This window comes from Mycteria americana, chromosome 14 (assembly GCF_035582795.1).
Source record: "Mycteria americana isolate JAX WOST 10 ecotype Jacksonville Zoo and Gardens chromosome 14, USCA_MyAme_1.0, whole genome shotgun sequence".
NCBI classification, from domain to species: Eukaryota; Metazoa; Chordata; class Aves; order Ciconiiformes; family Ciconiidae; genus Mycteria; species Mycteria americana.
The window spans coordinates 6,754,004-6,772,555 of NC_134378.1; the positions used below are offsets into that span (position 1 = coordinate 6,754,004).

The 18,552-nt window shown below is 56.9% G+C and overlaps 1 protein-coding gene across 1 annotated transcript; it reads left to right on the top strand.

Annotated features, from left to right (window-relative positions):
• Window positions 1–7,589: 7,589 nt before the first annotated feature.
• Window positions 7,590–18,201, top strand: LPIN3 (lipin 3). Its single transcript, XM_075516936.1, is given in 19 exon segments — window positions 7,590–8,318; window positions 8,654–8,749; window positions 9,556–9,791; window positions 10,011–10,118; window positions 10,557–10,677; window positions 10,848–11,274; window positions 12,132–12,231; window positions 12,352–12,521; window positions 12,604–12,697; window positions 12,913–12,982; window positions 13,590–13,694; window positions 14,149–14,211; window positions 14,487–14,606; window positions 14,907–15,055; window positions 15,215–15,301; window positions 16,376–16,528; window positions 16,847–16,958; window positions 17,053–17,156; window positions 17,286–18,201. Coding segments are annotated over 19 exon segments (2,652 nt in total). The 5' UTR covers window positions 7,590–8,126; the 3' UTR covers window positions 17,431–18,201.
• Window positions 18,202–18,552: the final 351 nt, after the last annotated feature.

Sequence of the window (18,552 nt, forward strand, 5' to 3'; positions counted from 1 at the left end):
GTGTTTACAGAAGAAATGTGAATTTTTAACAGGAGCCAAATCAGCAGAGCATGTTTATAAACCAGAATGGATGGTTTTCGACCAGTCCTGCAGCAGTAATTCAGTTTTTTCAATGCTTGTGATTGGCAACTGAGGATGGCATTTCCTCCTCTTCAGGCAAAATGGCTTTCCCACCCACTCCATCGCACGCCAGGCCAGTCTGATCTGATCTTTCTGGGAAGGAGAAAGAAAAAAAAAAAAAAACCCAACACCGCTGTTTTTCTGTTGTATTCCTGGCTCCAGGGCCGGCACTCGGAGCAGCTGGACCTCCAGGAATTGCCCCCATCCCCGAGGGAGCCGGACACCTGAGCCTTGCTCCCCGTGGCTTTCACGGGATGGGAGTTTCACCCCATCCAGCTGTGCTGCCTTGCTGTGTCTGCCTCTCCTCTCGTCCTGTTTTGCTGAATCACCCCTTTCACAAGCCTCTGGAGCTCTTTGTTGATCCGGGGAAGGAAATGGGAGCCCCTGCCCGGCCAGCTGAGAGGGGCGGGAAGCTCTGCCAACCTTCCCTGTGCTCCCCTGCTCTTAAAAGGCTGCTTCTCTCTCTGGGAGAAGGGGCCGTGATAACGGGAAAGCCCTTTCACAGCCCATCCTCTGGCAGGGATTCCCGGGAGGGTCACAGTGGAGGGACGTCAGTCAGGGATGACAGCCCCGCCAGCAGCAGGGAGATGCTCCTGCCTGGCACAGGGACCTTGGACCTGCTGGGCTGATTGACAGCTGTCAGCCCCACGTCTGGATCGCCCAGCCCAATAAACTCAATGGCTCTGGCCATCTCTCACCTGGCATTTGGTGCTTGCAGCATCCTGCTCGGGTGCACGGCATTCAGGAAAAGGCATCTTTGCGTTTTGCATCACGGCCTTGGAGTTTGCTGGCATCTCGGGAAACCCCAGTGTAAGGGGGCTGCTGGTGCAGTTAAAGGACAGGGCAGGCCCAGGGAGAAATGGGCCAGGCTAGTGGCCATCAGGAGATCACGTCCCAGAGCATCCTTCCAGTGTGGGAAAGGGAGCAGGAGAACCCCTGGCTCAGGGGTGGGAAGAGGACGTGGATGCCGCAGCAAGTGGCTTGGCAAGGTGGGCTTCCAGCCACCAAACAGCACTGGTGTCCCCGGCTACTAGCTGAGCCCCGTGGCTGGAAGGATTGCTCCCATCCCAGCCCCAGCTTTGCTTGTCTGCACAGCAAAGCGAGACCCTTCCTGTCAACTCAGTTCCCCTCCTGTCTGGGAGAGCTTCTTGCTCCTCTGCAGCATCTCTGATGAGCTGAGCTGTGTCAGGTCTCAGCCAGTGTGGAGGCAGGCGGGTTGGCCGGCTTCCTGGGTCTCTCTTGCAGCCAGATCATCCACCCTCCCTCCAGACATTTCACCCCAGGCCCATGAAGAAGCAGGCAGCAAGGTGGGGATCCAAGGAGAAGTGTCCCAAAGGACGGTGGGGTTGCTCAAAGATGAGCTGAAGCAGCTGGGAAAATCACGGAGAAATAACGTGATGACTGAGGGAGGAGGCAAAACCCCCATCAACCCCCACCTTGGAGGCAGCCAAAGAATTGGCTGTGGCCGGGCTTGTCTGCAGCAGCTGTCGAAATACAAAGAGGGGGAAAAACAAGCCCGTCTTTGACACGGCTTGTCCCCTCTCCCACCCTGCGACTGAAGACACGACTTGTTTTTCTGGGACAGAGGAAAATTTAGGAGTCTCCTGGGCAGCGAGTGCCTGGGGTGCTCCCAACTGCCAAGTAGATGGATGGAGTTTTTCTGGAGAGGCGCTGGAAATGCTGGGATCGTGGTTTCCGGCATTGCTGGCTGGTGGAGGCACGGCAGAGCCAGCGAGGCAGCACTGAGGGGCCAGATTGCGGCCAGCCGTGCCGCTGCCCTGTGCGGGGTGAAGTCTGTGGTCCAAGCCGGGTGGGGAGTGCCAGGGATGCAGGATGAAAGCCGCCAAGATGGAGGCGGGTGTGAGCTTTGCTTTTCCATTGGAATGCAAGGAGCTGAAAATATTGCATCTTGGTTAACTAATAAAAAAAGCCGTCTTGTTTTGCAAAGGCTCATTGCAAACATCTGCGGGTTGTGGAGTTCCCAAAAGGGGGAAGAAACCTCTCCCTGTTGGAGCAGCTCCTGGGGGGAGGATGCAGAGGATGCACAGAGAAATTGGGGTGCTCAGGGTTACAAGTCCAGGGAGTGATGGATCTGCAGGGCTCACCTTCCAAAAAAAAGGAAGGGGGAGCAAGAGGGGGTATGAAAAACAGCTGGCAGGAACCAAGAATAATTGTATGGCTTTGCAAAAAATTACCATAGCAATTTGAAGTGCTTTAAGCTTTCTGTAGGAGTAGGAAAGAAGAGGTAAGTAAAATGCCCTGGGACTGGATTGCAGGGTAGCACAGAGGGAGGTACAGACATCACCAAGTGCGGCCGTGGCAGGGCTGGGGATCTGCTGCAGGGATGCGGGGGGGGATGAGCAAAGCCCAGCGTGCCAGGAGCCGGGCATAAGGGCCAGTGGGGAAAACCAGCTGAGCAAGGAGCCTTGGAGGTAAGTGATGGGGGAAGCTGTTTCTGCAAAGTGCCCAAGTGCCAAGCGCTCGCCCCTGTGTCCAGAGGGTGGGGGATTGGAGCCACAGCAAAGCTGAGCCGCCTGCGTGCTCGTGCTGGCTTTGCCTTCCTTCTCTGTGCTCACCTGAGGATGTGTTCAGCTGGCTAAGGAAGAAGTGGTGTCCTCTGCCAAAATGTCCTCTGCAGCATTTTTGACCAGGTACCAGGCATGTGCAGCCCAGATTTGTCCTTGCTTTTGTGTTCCAGCCCTGGGGTTTGCAGGGTGTAAACCACTGCCCTGGGTGAGACCCGCTCTGGTGGCATTACCGAGCACTAGTCTAAGATGCCGTGACAAGGACAAAGCACCTGAGATGTCACATCCCGAGGTGTCTAGACTGAGGTTACAGCGGACTCCGTCCCCGCTGGGCGTGAGTGCCTGGTGACCTGGCTGTGGGCTGCGGGGTTTGGTGGCAGCCGCCCGCCCCGAGCTCCCCACAAGCCCCGCTGGGGTCGGGTCAGCTGCCGGTGCTGCGCAGTGCCAGCCCGCCTTCCTCGGGGACCGCAGCCGTGCCTGGCCACCCACAATAGCTGCTTGCAGTCCAATTTCACCGAGGGGTAGAGCTCTCAGAAATATTAAGCTGCTGGAAAACAGCATCCTTCCTTAGCTGGTTTGTTACAGCCATTAGAAAAGTTCCCATGTTGGATCTGGGACCTTGTGTCCAGGCTGTGCTTGGTGCTGTAGGGGCACAGGAGCGATCTCCGTGCCTCCCACTGCCCTCAACCTCACCAGTATGGTGCAGCTGAGGAAACGGAGGCACAGGGGGCTTGCCTGGGAATGAGCGGTGGCATTTCTGCAGATCAACCCATCAGCTGTGACCAACCTGGATGGTTTGGACCCTTTGGACCCGGGACTAAAGACATCCTAAGCAGCCACCCTCCAGCTTTGGTGCTTCCCTGCTCTCTCTGAGCAAGGTCAGCTCCACGAGTGATGGGTGGGAGAGCCCTGCGTGCACACCAGCGGAAGAGCCTTCATCCCTAAGTGCCACCAGCTTTTGTGCAGACCAGGAGCCGCAGCCACTCAATCCACATCACTCCAAAACTCAGCACAGAGGGTGCTGGGGAATCACCTTCACAGCGGGTTGGGTGGCTGCAGGGCAGAGCCCACACCAGCCACATCCCTGCCCTTGGGGAGTCACAGTCCACTGGGAATCAATGCACTTTTTTGGGGGCACAAAAAACCCCACTGCCTCAGTTTCTTACCCGAGTTCACCTGGCTATTCCTGCGTTGCTTTCCCACTGCCGTCAGGCCCATTGAGATCTGGAGAGCCTCAGTTTTCTTAAAGCCTCTGCTTTTTTGTGCTTTTCTTTCAACTTGTGCTCTCCTTTCTCATCCCACTGGAGACAACACAGGGCAGAGGAGCCTCTGGGGCTTGGCCACCCACTCCCTCCCTTTATGTCTTGTTAAGACCTCACTGTGGGCGTTGGTGGTGCCTCTGTACAATGATGCTCAGTGCTTCTTTGTGTCCCAAAGCTTTCCTAAGGCCGGGGGGGAAAAAAAAGGCAAAAAAACCCCCCACAAGGCAGAAAGCCATAATGATGGAGGTGGAGAGGTGAAACAGGGCTGCAGGCAGGGGCTGCCAGCGTGCAGGGTACCTGCACCCTGGGACTTTGCGGCGCAAGGGAAGGGCAGGGAGGGCTGGAGGCTGGGAGAAGGGGAGGGAAAGCCACCACCCTGTGGTGACAGGTCTGCAGAGCCCCCAGGGCTGCACCCAGGGGTGCTCAGGGTGGGTGCAGCAGGCAGGCCAGGCTCCCTGTGGCGTAAGGCATGGCGCGGCAGCAGCCTTGAAGGATTTTGCAGGAGGGTGGGTGACGTTAGCTGTGTCCCAGGCGGTGCTGCCCCAGTAGGAAACGCTGCCTTCCCCAGTCTGGTCCCAGTCCCGGGTTGCACAATGAAATAAACTCACCCAAATTCACTCTTCCGAAGTTTGCAGTTATTGAGCAGTAACTAAAATTATCCCTCAAAATCCCCCAAAGCCTTGGGTTCTGGTGAAGCCTCGTTCCTCCCTACAAGCACCACACACCAGCAGCTTCCACATTTCTCCCAGTCTGAACCTGGCCAAGGTGCACCCAACCTTACAGCCAGGACCAATTAAGTGAGCAACACAGCAATTATCACCCTACCCACCCTTCGTGATCCTAGTCCATATGACACTATAGCAATCCCTATAGCCCTATGGAAGAGGGAGAAATGAGCATCTGGCATAGGCTCCCTAGCAAGATACTTCCCAGTCTGGGCTGTCCTCAGCCTGGCCGTGGCTGCATGAGGATGCTCTCCAGCCATTGCAAGGCAGCTTTTAAGGGGCAGATCTTTCCCAGAGCTGTGCACTCAGCCTCTGCGAGCACCTTTTCTGGAGGGCTCAGCCACCCCTGGGGTCCTGATAGTTTGCGCCCTGAGGGGTTAAACACTGGGAAATCTGGTCTGGAAAATGAAAGAAGGACTGTCTTTGGAAATTCCAGCCTGGCGTGTCAGGCTGCAGCGGCCTTGCGGGACGGCGGGTCAGAGAAGGAGGGAGGAAGGGTCTCCGGCAGTGCAAGGCGGTTGGCAGCTCTGCCCGGCGCTGGTGGAGCAAAGGGGCTGGTGGCAATGAAGGCCAGCTGCTCCGTGCAGGTGCCAGCCCCCTCCCCAGACCCAGCTCTGGCCTCCCGGAGCCCTCATAGGCTCAGCAGGAGCCACGGCCTGGGCCTGGGCCTGGGCGCTGCGGGAGACGGGGCCCTCCCCTTGCTCAGGTGAGAGGAAGGAAGCGGGAGGGAGGAGGGGCTGGGGGCGAGGAGCCGTACTGCTGGCAGAGGGCAGCTCCCGGGTTTCTGGGCCGGTTGCCCCGCGGCTGAGGAGGAGCCGCGGCTCAGCAGCTGCCCAGGTGACGGGGAAGGTCCTGGGCGGTTTGCAGCGTGCGACGGACGGGGGGCGTGGGCGGGCAGGGCGGGAGGGGGGTGCTGCTGGTGGGTGGCCCAGCTCGCCGCCTCCTAGGAGCGGACAGGCTGGTGTTAGCAAACTGGCTGGCTTATTTTGGGAGGCTTTTTAGCTGGCGGGGTGGATGTGAGCTGCGTTGCCTCCACAGGGGAGGATTGTCCCCTTTGCCCGCTGCAAGAGCTGCGTGATGAAGGGCTGCGGTCCTGCTGGCTCTGGGGTGGAGGGGCGGGGATGCCCTGCTCCTCTGTAAGGTTTACTTGTTGAATGTGGCTTGGTGTCCTTAGGGTGGCTTGAAAACCCTTTCTCCTGCCCTGTCCATCTATGAATCTCTCTCCAGAGTGTAATTTATTCTTCATCTCCCTAATGGACCTGCTCCACCCATGGTGGGGCCGAGAGCTGCGAGAAGTCTGAGCCTCTTCTCTCTGTTCCCTGCCTGTCTCCAGTTGTCCTGGGTGAAACCCCCAGGGAGTTAAACTCACTGAGCTGAAAACTATACCAGAGCCACCCCCTTCCTGCTGCCCCGAGCTCTGGGGCTGAGCGGGACCACAGCAACGTGCAGGCCGATGCCTGGGGAGGGGACAGCTGTGCATTGAGGCAATGGGGCACGAAGTCCCGTGGGGGGGGACAGGGGCTCTGCAGAGGGGATGCGGCCCTGGCACGAGGCGCTCGGCAGCGTGTTTCGCTGGGTGGCTGCAGGGCTGTGTTAAGCCCTTGCGCTCTGTGTTTGCTGTGAAGGCGCTGCTCAGCGTGGGGCTTATCCTGGGGACTCTTTCCAAGCCCCCACCCCAAACCCCACGGGCCGTGCAAGTTTACCTGACCAGGATTTTCCCTATGCACTTTTCAGGTCTGTCTCAATGTATACCCTAGCCAGGAGCCCATCAGCACTGCCCTGGGAGCATGGGGGCCAGCCCAATTGTTCCTCCTCTCTGAAAATCCCCCCCTCTGCAGCGAGGAGCTCTCTCCTGTTTGCTGCCAGGCTCTGCAGCGCAGCGGGGAAGGCAGCTGGAGGGCTGCCCACAATGGCAGCAATGCCTGGCAAAGCTGGGCTCAGCAGGTTGGTGAGTGGCCCTGTGACCCTGGCCCCGCTTGCAGCAGAGCTGATGGAGGCACCGAAGCTTCGGGAGCCAGCTAGCATTGCCCTCCCCCCCCACCCCCCCAGGCTGCCTTCCCAGAGGGATGTCTGGGAACGGGCGGGGGCTGAGCTTGTACAAAACAGATCAGAGAGGCTGGGTGCCTGCTGGGGCAGAGGGCTCGTCGGGTGGCACCTGCTTGTCCTCATCCCTTTGGGTAAGGAACCAACTCTCACCAGCCACCCCTTGGGTTGGGTGTGTGCTGGGAGCTCCTGGGGACACCATGCCATCGGCTGATCGTGCTGCCAGCACAAGAGGTTTCCTTTAGTTCATCTGTGGTCATTCTGAAGTGGTCATCCTCTGTCCTCACCCTCTCCTTGGGGCAAGGTGGGATGCAGAGCTGGCAACTCGGGAAGCTGGGCTCAGCCTCTGGTGTGATGCGCTGACACCAAGACCATTGTCCTGCTGATGCCGAGTGCTGAGCAAAGGGAGCAAGGGGCTGGGACCAACACCCAGCACCCTGACACAGATCTGCAAGAAAATACTCCAGGGATTTCAATGCGTTGACCAGGAGGCAGCCGCCAGCGGCGGCCTGCAGGAAGGGGGGCTGCATGAGAGCTATTTGGAGCCTGTGTGCCAGCTTGCGTGGCTGGAGGCATGGCTGTGCTGTGAGCCCCAGCACGGACCACGCGAATCTCCGGCTTTGCAGCCGTGCCTCTCCGCCAGCATGGCAGAATTGTTTCTACGTGGGGAGTGAGCAGCTGGAGGATGTGAGCAGGCGAGGGGATGAGCAGGAAGCAGGCAAGGCTTTCCTTCCACATGTTCTTACTAATGAAAACCAGGAGCCATGCAACCTCAGAGTGCAGCAGTGCCTTGTGAAAACCGCATTGCAGAGCTGCCCGGGTGTCCTCCGGGCAGCACGGCCCCTCTGCTGGGATTCCCTGGGAAGGTGGACGACAGCGGCAGGGGCCAAGGCACGGAGACCAGGGAGGTCTGGCTGATTCGGCAATGCCTAGGTGTGATGCCTTCCCCTCCGAGTGGAAAACGTTAGGTTTGGACTTTGTTCAAAGTGAGCGTGTGGTGTATGCAGCACTCCTCGGAATTCCCGCCTCTCTGTCCTGAGTTTTTGGGTTTTTTTAAGGGCAGGAGGTCTCCTGCCGACCAAATTCTTGTTTCAATGGGATGTTGACAGCTTGACTGCAAAGTGTTGCTGTGAGGTAGTATTTGTCCTCCCAAGGGGCAAATATGATGGTGCATCCCAATGACAAAGGTCTCTCTCCTCCACGCTGGGTGCAATAACTAGTGCTCTGGCTTCTGTCCTGTTTTCTGGTGCTCACAGAGGCCCTGGCTGATCTCCATCGAGGCCCTTTGTGTGTTTGCCTTGATTTCCCTAGAGGCTTACCTGTCTCCATGATGGAGCTGTGTTTGCAGCTGCAGAATGACTCTCCTGGAGTAAACTCACACTGCATTTAGCTGCTGGAACCCTTTTTCCCCACCTGAGTCTATTCATGTCTCTCACTTGCAGTCTCACACAATGAACTACGTGGGGCAGCTTGCTGAGACCGTCTTCATCACGGTGAAGGAGCTGTACCGGGGTCTGAACCCTGCCACCCTGACGGGCTGCATCGATGTGGTCGTGGTGAGGCAGCCCGATAACTCCTTCCGGTGCTCCCCGTTTCACGTGCGCTTTGGGAAGCTGGGTGTGCTGCGCTCCAAGGAGAAGGTGGTAAGTGGTGCCGGCCCTGGGACTTGGCTTCCTCTCTGGTGCCTCCAGACCTAGGATCTTCCATAACCTGTGGGTTATGGAACTTTGAGGGGAATGGGAGCCCTGTTGAAAGGGGTGCTTGCCAATTTTTGGAGGGGATGCCCCAAATGGAACCCGTCCTCTTTCAGGGAGGACTGTGCTTCCCAGGAAAATTGGGAGAGATCCCTTGCCTCAAAGGCTGGGTGGCTGTCAGCCCTGCAAGCAACCCCAACCCATCCCCTCCCTGGGAAAGTGCCTTCCTGTATGCTGATGGGTGAGTGGGTTCAGACGGATGGGCTTCTTCTGCCCCTTGCCAGGTTGACATTGAAATCAATGGAGAGCCCGTGGACCTGCACATGAAGCTGGGTGACAATGGAGAGGCCTTCTTCATCCAGGAGTTGGAGGAAAATGAGGTTGGTGATGAAGAGGTGCTGCTGGTCTATGTCCTGCTGTGACCACCTGGAAGCGCAGGCTTGAGGTAGAAGGACCAGGTTTGGACTGCTCTTCTTCCCCAGGGTGACTCCATTATCCCCTCTGAGGGTTTGTGTGTCCGGAAAGGTTCCTACTCAAAGGACCTTGTAACCAGTGTGGAGGATCTGGACAGTGGAGCACCCTGAGGAGGGAGCATTAGACCAGATATCTGCATCCCAGGCTGTCCTCCTGCCCCGGGCATGGCTGCTGGCCAGCCAGGCAGATATCTTGGAGCTTGGCCTCTTGGGGGAATCTTGTGACAGGGATGAGAGGGAGCCAGATGCTGTGGCAGGCTGCCCGCTCTACTGGGAAGCGGGATGAGACTAGTTGTGGCTTCCAGAAATCTTGGCAGCTCTCTCCCGAGCTGACTTGTGGTTGCTGCTAGCTTGGGCTGGGTTTGAGAGCAGGGAGAGGGCTCTAGAGCTGAATCCCATTTGCAGCCTTTGTAATTCTGGTCTCGTGGTGCCATCTCCTGCCTGTGTCTCCTTGCTCGTGTTAAAGATGTCATTAGCTTGTGGCTGGATAACCCCGCTTTTTGTTTTGTTGTTTGTTTTTTTTTTTTTTTTTTACTCGCATGTTGCATATACAAAACCTTTCCTTTTGGGTCTAGCCACAAAACCACCCCCGAGCTGAGGGCTCGGTGGCGTTGGTTGTGCTGGTGGTCTGTGTTGCATAGATGAGAGCCATGAGCTGCCAGGCTGGAAAAGAGGGTGCTGGAGCTGATGGGCTCTTCCCGTCCCCGTTGCAGGGCAGCATCCCGCCCCGCCTCTGCACGTCCCCCATCCCCACGGAGGAGAGCCTGGATGATGCCGCCCAGCCCTCTCACGGGCAGGAGGCCTCCAGCCCTGAAGCAGCCCTGCGCAAGAGGAGGCAGCGCAGGAGGAAGCCCAAGTGGAAGGAGGTGTCGGACCCCAAGTTAGACGGCTGCGAGGAGACCAAAAGCGAGATGTCCGTGGAGGAGCTGTGCAAGCTGCCAGCCCCCAGGTGAGCGGCTTGGTCTGGGCAGGGTGGTGCGGTGGGTCGAGCCTGTAGGTTCGCTTGGTGATGCCCAGCAGTACTGGAACGTGGGGACGGTGTTTTAAGCTGGACCCCTCCTGTGGAGTAGAAAGCCAGGGGACATGGTGAGGTTGAGTACCGCCAGCTTTCCAGGCGAGGGGGCTGGTGCCTGAGAGTAGCATAACCATCCCCTCTCCTCCTTTTCAGTGATCCAGTGTATTTCTCCTTCTCTGATCTCCCTGAAGAAGAAACGGGGTCGTTGCAGTCCCCAGAGATACACCCTTACTCTGATGGGGAGCTGGCCTCCGTGGACAGGTACTGGGCAGAGCCAAGGCGATCTGCCCTGCTTTGAGAGCAGGGGACGTGCCTTGTGGCTGGGAAGGTGGTAAGGAAAAGGGATTTGGGGATGTCAGGAGAGGAGGGTTTTCCTGGCCTGATATGGTGTGGCTGGAGGAAAGCTTGGAGCCGATGAGTGACACTTCTGGCCATGGCCACAGATGCAAGAAGCCTGCGTGCACAGGGGTCTCCTGCCTCTGCTGCTGAGCTGCTTCTGGACAACTGGTGGCATAGCACTCTGCTTCCTTGGGCCTCAGCTTCCTCGTCCCGCTCGTTTGTAAGCGATAGTCTTATGGGGCAGAACTGACTAGGGGAAACCAGCCTTAAATGGTTCTTGGCCCTAAATGTCCTTGCAGTGATAAGAAAGCATGGGGCTGTAGGGTAGATGAGGTCTGACATTCACTTCTCTTCTTGTAGCCCCACCCTGAGCCCTCCATCTTCTCCCAAAAGTGACTCTGAGCTGGAGATCAGACCGCAGGAGAGTTTTGCTCTAGGTGCTGAATCCCATGTGCAGTGGACCTGGGGAAGGCTCCCTCAGGTGAGTCCCTGCTCTTGCTCTTCTTTAGCAGCTGGTGGGAAGGGGGTGTCTGAAAGGCCTGCAGAAAGCGGAGGAGGCTGCGGCCAGGCAGCCTTAGAGGAGTTGTACTCTTCTGCCTGATGCTTTGGGCAACTTCCCGTCCTCAAACCTGTTCTTCTCCTTTCTTTGAGGTGAATAAATCCGAACGAGTTGAACCAGCCAAGTCCACAAAGACCTTTGCCACTGCAGCAACTGCTGTCTCGGCAACACCGGGCCCAGTGGATGAGACAACCCACCTTGTTGCCACCTCTGAAGGTCTGGGAGGAGGTCCAAGCCCAGCGGGACATCAGGGCACACCTTGTTCCTCTGTGTCTGTTGTTGAGCCGACACCCGCACCCTGGGATGGGAATGGCCTCCCCAGGCTGAAGGACATCCCCAGTGTCATGGGGGCAGAGAGGTTGTTGGAGGCCACCTCAGCACCGCAAGAGAAACGGGAGGGAGGTGGGAGTGTTGTGCCAGAGGTTCAGCCAGATGTGGAGTCCTTTGAGGGAGCTGCTGCTCTGAGGCAGGTGGACTCAGAGGGCCCCAAGCCCCAGCTGGAAAGCCAGAGGAGACAAGGTGAGGGGGTGACTGGTGCCGCTGGAAGCGGTGTTTGAGCCTGCAGATGTATCTGACTTGGATGGGGGGCTGGGTTGTTCATTCAGTGTAACTCCTTCATGACCGCACTGGGTATTCAAGGTGTGACATACTTGCTTTGCCCTCTCCATGTGCTACCAGCTCCTTTGCTCTGAAGAGACGTTCCTCAGGTTTCCTCCTTTCAGTGACCACCCAGCTCCCCAGGAAGGCTTTCTTGCCTTATCCTTCCTGAAGTCCATCCTTGGATGTCTCTGGTTTTGCATGCTTAGATTTCTCAGCAGCGTAGACCATACCTTAACTTGAAGTGTCTGGCAGCACCTGGCCTGATTTGTGTCTTCACCCTGAGCATGCCAAGTTAGGTAGAAAATCACACAAGGGCGAAGCATGCATATGTCTCCCTTGACAGTGTAGTTAAGGACTCTTACGTTGTTACTTGTCCTAACCAACCTTACTCTTCCAGCCAGTGTAAACTCTGAACAGAATTGTCTCCCTGAAGCAGAGACGCTTGGGATTCCTCATTGTACAAAGAGGGAGATCGAAGTGTTGTCTTGCATGGTGCTAACTTCAAATGGCACCTTCAGACTGTCATAGCAGAACATAGGCAGGACTTAGCCAGTCCTTTGTGTCCTCTTGGCAAGTGGTCTCATGCCAGTGCAGGTGCCTTAAGGTACTTCCGTTGCTGTTGTTTTAAGGCTGCTTTTCAAGTAGGAAAAGAGATGCCCTCTTTTATATGATAAATGAATATGATGGAGGAAAATGCTGTTAGCTTTCTCAATACATGCTGAGATGGTTGGAAAAAGGATTCCGCTAAGCTTTCTCCCTTCTGTCTGTGCATCAAGGATCCATCAAAAGAAGTCCTCACTTGGGTCCCAGTGACATTTACCTGGAAGACCTCTCCAACCTGGATGAGGAGCAGGTGGCTCTCTATTTCCCCAGGAGGTATGGGTTGCCCCAGCTGGCCGAGCTCAGACGTTCTTGAGCAATTCCCTTACAGCAAAGGATGGAGGTATGTCTAAAGCTATTGCCTGATGTTGCCGCTGTTTCTTCTCTTGCTGGTAGTGACACAGAGCAGAGTTCAAAGCCTGTGGCAGACCCCAGCGACCCTCTCTGTGTCCAGTCGCCATCCTACTTGCCTGCCGACAGCCCCATGGACTCCGACTCTGATTTGATGCCCTCAATTGCCCTGTCGCTGTGCGGAGGCCTGGGGGGCAGCAGGCAGATCTCTTGCGGTAGGTGGGAGGAGAGGGGGAATCTGCTGTCCTGAAATCCGTTATAGACACCCGTGGCATGACACAGCCTCTGTCCCACCAGAGAAGTTCATGGAGCACATGGTCTCCTACCAGCAGTTTGCTGAGAATCCAGGACTCATTGATGACCCAAACCTGGTGATACTGATCAACAAGAAGTGAGTGGCCTGCCCTTCCTGGTGCTTCATCCCAGGATGACCAGTGTGGCCCCTTTGTCCCTACAGAAATGCTCCTGTAGGAGTGTGACTACATCCCAGACTCCATCCCGCAGTAGTTGTGAGAGGGGACCTTCTGGCCATGCTGCAGGATGGTGATCTGGAAACAGCCCTCATTCCAGGAGTGGTGATGTTCCCATCCCTCTTGCTTCTTCCAGGTATTACAATTGGGCAGTGGCTGCTCCCATGGTCCTGTCCCTGCAGGCTTTCCAGAGGAACATTCCTGAGGTCAGTGGCACAACACATTTACTGGCCATGCTTCTCAGCAGGGCTTGAAGAGTGCAGTGGGGCTGCAAGAGGCCAAGCTGCCCATCCAGGGCTTTGCAGGCAGCCTGGGGCAGAGCTGAACATCACTCCAGCCTACAAACCCTGAGGTCTGTCCTTTCCCCCAGAGGTACCTCAGGGTGGCTTTTAGATACCTGGGTACCACTGATGCCTGGAGAGCAGAGATTTCCTTGTCAAAAATCTCCTATTCTGATGGTTGTATCTGTGCAAGGCTGGCCAGGGCCAGGGGCCCTGGCAGCCTGGAGGATTTGGGGCTGCATGAGCCTGCTCCAGCACTCTGTAGACCTGGCTGGGATTGTATGGAATAAGGCATCCAGATCTTTTTGTTTGGTTGGTTTGGGGTTTTTTTTCCAAGCTGCATGAAGGGAACAAGTCATTGTACCCTTCACCCCAAAACCATCTCAGCTCAGAATGTGGCAGGAGTTCCACATCTTATCCTGTGAATAATTTTGTAAAGGAAACCCTGCCTAGACAAAGGTCTTGGCCTGTTGGCAGCTGAGCCTCCCTGGGCTGAGGACTGACTTCATCCCGTGTTCTGCCATGTTCACAGAGCACCATTGACCGACTGGTGAAGGAGAAGATGCCCAAGAAAGGCAGCAGGTGGTGGTTCTCCTGGAGGAGGAGAGAATTCCCAGCAGAGGAGGTGTTTGCAGTGGCGGCTGTGACAACAGTGTCCCCATGGCACAGGAGTCATTCTGGTGGCTGGCAGGGGTGGGGGTAGGAGAGCAGCAGGGTCCTGGAGATGGTCTGAGGCTGAGTATGAGAGCCACCAGAGGGACCTGGTGGCAAACTGACTTCTGAAGGCTGTTGCTGTCTCCTCAGGTCTGTTAATGCCTGAGCAGCATTAACCAATGTTACCAATAACTAGTAATGCAGTAACGTGGACCTCGTGCCACAGCCCAGGCACCACGTGGTGCCTGGGCTGATCTCCTTGCCCCATCACAGCACCAGGTTGTGGTTCCTCTTCCATGGGCCAATGTCATCATGAAGGCAGGGGATGCATTGCCCCCTCTTTTCTGGTGTCGCTGCTCCAAGTGGCAGTAAAGCAAAGCAGCCCCTGCTCCTGCCCTTGGCACTGAGGTGCTAATGATGCCACTCTCTGCCCGCAGCAGTCAAGGCCAGGGAAAACCAACGTGGGGACACTGCAGCACGACTCTGCTCAGCAGAGGTGAGTGCCTCCCTCCCAGGTTGCCTTTAGGAGTCTATGCATGCTTTTGATCTCTTCTCCCCCTAAATGACCAGTTATTCCCAAGTCTACCTAATGTATGAGGGCAGAAAGCTCTGTTAAGGCTCTGGCTGACCCTGGTTCAGCCAAGCTCCTCCATGGCTGCTTCGTGGTGGGTGGATTTTCCTGGGTCCCCTCCAAATATCCCCTGGTGCTCATGGGGAAAGCTGTGGTCTGCACAGTAAAGGCAATGTGCTCTTCCCTTGCTTGTGTAGGCAGGAGGAGGAGGTGTCATCCAGTGACGATGAGCCCTTGCACCCTGGGGACGTGTTAGTGGATGCCCCTGCAGAGAAATCTCAGCCAACCTACAAGAAATCCCTGCGGCTCTCCTCTGAACAAATCGTATGTACTTTACTCCTCCTCCTTTGCTGCCTGCTTGCGTGTGTAGGGGTGAGACAACCCTTCAACAGGGATTTCTCTACTCCTGACCTCATGGTTTTTATAGGGTATATAAGTATTTCACCCTGGGTGGCACCCTGTAGAGGCTTGGGGTCTCTGGTTGGCCAGGTGGCAGTCTGGCCTCTGGCAAGCCTTGGACTGGTGTGAATCGGTGCTGGTTAATGGTTGGACTTGGTGATTTTAAAGGTCCTTTCAACCTAAATGATTCTATGGTGTACCACTTCTGTTCCCCCTCTGCCACAGGGAAGGCTGAATCTGCAGGATGGCCCCAACGAGGTGGCATTCAGCGTGACGACTCAGTACCAGGGCACGTGCCGCTGCGAGGCCACCATCTACCTGTGGAACTGGGATGACAAGGTGGTGATCTCGGACATCGACGGCACCATCACCAAGTAAAGGGCCTTTCTCCCACCCCACATCCCTGCTCTCCCCTGTTAGGGCAGAGTGTCCTTTCAAGGCTTGCGTAAGCAGCAAGGAGGGACCACAAACCACATCATCTTCTGGATACCCACCAGGTTGGATCAGCCTAACCTGGTCTCCTTTCCTTCTAGGTCGGATGCTCTTGGGCACATCTTGCCGCATCTGGGAAAAGACTGGACTCATCATGGGATTGCTAAGCTCTTCCACAAAATCCACCTGTAGGTATTGGATCAACTGAGGCCAAGGGGAAGTGGGAGGATGATGGAGGAGAGGCTGAGTGGGAGTTAGTCAGGGCTCCTTACTGATGCTGGCCAAAACAGCCTAGTTTTCTGCTGTCAGTGATGGCTGATGCTTGCAGTGCTGTCTGGATGATGTTGGGGGGTGAAAGCAGGGGGCTTCCCCTGGGCGCTGGGAGCAGATGCTTGCATTGCCCTCCCTGGGAGGAGCGTGCGTTGGTGGAGGCTTTGCTGGGGAGATGAAGCTGAGCGCTGAAGGAGAAGAGATGGCCCAAGACCACACCTGGGAGCTCACAGGCGCAGCCGGATGCCTTTGGGTCGCTGTGCAGCAGTGGCAGAGGGGTCCAGCCAGCACTCCCAGCCCCGTGGATCGGTGCCGGCTGCCGCTTCCCGTGGCCCCGGGGGACCGACCCGCCACGGGTGCGATGCTGTCCCCGGCAGCCCGGCCTCCCGCTCCGTCCCTGGCACCTGTGGCCACTAAGAGGCACTGTGGGCCCGCGGATGGCTCGTCCCGGCCTCGGGGTGGGACACACGGGGCTCCCGCGGCCGGGCGGGTGCGGGCGCGCTGCTGCGGGGCTGGGGCTGCCGCCGCCGGTACCTCGGCTGCCTCCTGCCGCCCCCGATCCCGCCGGAGCACGGCGGTGCCCGGCCAGCCGAGCTGCCTGCCTGGGGGTCTGCAGGGGCTGCGCCCAGCTCCCACAGGCCGCAGGCAGCCTGGTGTGAGGAAGGTGCTGGCCTGGGGGTCCCATCTGGGTGCTCGGGTCCCAAGCAGCACAGGGTGCTTTGCAGCCGGGATGGGCATGCGGCATGGGAAGGGTCTGGAGGGTGGTACAGGGTTCCCCTCCAGTGCCACTCCCCAGCAGTGAGGCAGATGGGGATCGGGTTTAGCCTGGGTCCCTGGGTGAGTGAGTCACGTTGTTTGTGAAGCCACCTTGCTTGCTGACGGGGTGAACAGGTTTGGGCTTACGCCAGGCACTCAGCCTCCTCCTCTTCGGAGGAGCAGGAGGATGCCTTGTGCAGGGCACGGCTCGGAGGGGTTCCCTGCGCTCTCTCTAGGAACGGCTACAAGTTCCTCTACTGCTCAGCCAGAGCGATCGGCATGGCACACATCACCAAAGGCTACCTCAAATGGGTCAATGAGCAAGGCTGTGCCCTTCCCAAGGGCCCCATCCTGCTCGCCCCCAGCAGCCTCTTCTCTGCTTTCCACAGGTACTGTGTCCTGTCCTCCTGCCCAGCCCTGCACCTCCTGTGCCCTGGGGATGGCACCCCCCTTCCCCAACTTGATGCTGAGGGATGTCGCAGCCTTAAACTGCTTCTGGCCTCCTTGGTGCAGGATGCCTTTCATGGGAAGCAGCAGGGGAACTGCCTGCCTGCCCTCCCTGGAGCTTCATGGTGAAGCTCCTGATGCACAACACCTCTCTTGCCCTTCAGATCACTTCTCTGAGCTGGGGGCAGCCTGGCTCCCCACAGTCTGGGCCAGCTGATGCCACTCTGACCTCTGCTCTGTGCGTGTCTCTTGTGCTGCAGGGAGGTGATTGAGAAGAAGCCAGAGGTGTTCAAGATTGCCTGCCTGATGGACATCCAAAACCTGTTTGCCACAAAGCTGCCCTTCTACGCAGCCTTTGGGAACAGAGCCAATGTGAGCGGGTCTCCTGGGGAGGAGGGAGGGCTCAGGCTGAGGTGGTGGTGGTGCCTTCCTGCACTCTCATGCCTTGCTGGCCTTCCTTGGGCAGGACGTCTACGCTTACAAGCAAGTGGGCCTGCCGGAGAGCCGCATATTCACAGTCAACCCCAAGGGAGAGCTGATCCAGGAGCTCACGAAGAACCACAAGTCAACGTAAGCAACCTGCTTGTTCCTCAGCTTCTTTGGGTTAACCTGGGTTTAACCCAGAGAAGCATCTCATGGGGTAGAAAAGCAAACAAACCCCCAATGACCCCAATGCAACTTCTTTCTTTACCTGCCTAGGTACGAGCGGCTGTCAGAGCTGGTGGAGCTGATCTTCCCACCCCTGGGACAGAGTGGGAGCGCTGCTCTGTTGTGTCCAGAGTACAGCCACTTTGCCTACTGGAGACCTCCGCTGCCTGCCGTTGACTTGGATGCCTTCTCCTGACACTGCTACCTGTGGAGACCTGACCCAGGGCTCTCCTGTGCATCCTCTGCCAGGACTGGCTGCTCCAGATGCATCTCCTCCTCCCTGTTTGCTGCTCAGGCATTTTGTACTTCTAATACAGGTCATGGTCTGTACTAGAAACACCTCTTCTTGGGGGCCAAGGGGGGTAAGAGGGAGCTCTGACTCTACAAAAGCTCTATTTACTAAACGGATATTCCTATAAGCTGGATCTTTTCTTAATGTTCTTAACACCTTTAAAGCCTGGCTCTTTTTTTAAAGGTGGTGGTGGGTCACTGTCTTATTTATTGATGAGCCTCTGGCATAGCTATTGCTACCTCCAGTATGACCAGTGTTCCCAGACTGTCTGGCTACCTGCAGTTTGGTAGCTGATGGAGTGAAGCTGTCCTGTGGCATAACAAGTTGTTAAGGTGGATGGAAGCTGTTGGGGTTTTGAGTATTCTTCACTAATAGCAATAATTAATAAATAGTGCCTTAATCCAGGCTGCCTCTTGTCCGCTGTAGCCCTGTGCACAGAAGCGGGAGCCAGGCTCGTGTCCTTTTACAAAGATGGTTGGGATTATTCTGCTGAAGTGCCCTGCCATGGGGGCCTTGGTGGAGATGGGGGCCGGACCTGCAGCTTCCTGGGCCTGTGGAGCAGCTGCACTAAAGGATTTTTTTAAATTTTATCTTATTTTTCACCTACTACCTTCAGGTAATGCTGCAAAATTGACTTAATAGAGGAAACAGACTCTGGCCTTATGTGTGTGTGCGTGGGGGTGAATCTCTCCTGTGCCGGCAGCCTGCCATGATCTTGTGCCAGAGCAGGAGCTCATTCCTGTGCCCCTGTATTGGAGTGTTCAAGGAAAGCTCAGCTGTCCTGAAGCAGGGTTGGGTTGGGGCTCAACGGGCCTGTCCCCATGCTCTGTGGGGGACTTCTCTGAAACCTGGTTGCCAGCACTGCTGTGTGTTCAGCCAGCCTGCTGCCCCTGCTCGCGGGGCTCCCAGCATAACGTACAACAGGCACGAGCACTGCTGGGCTCCTTCCTCCAGTCTGGCGTCCAGCTTCTCCTTCCCTGACCACTACGTGTGAGTGTAAATCATCTCTTTCTAGTCTGCCTGCCC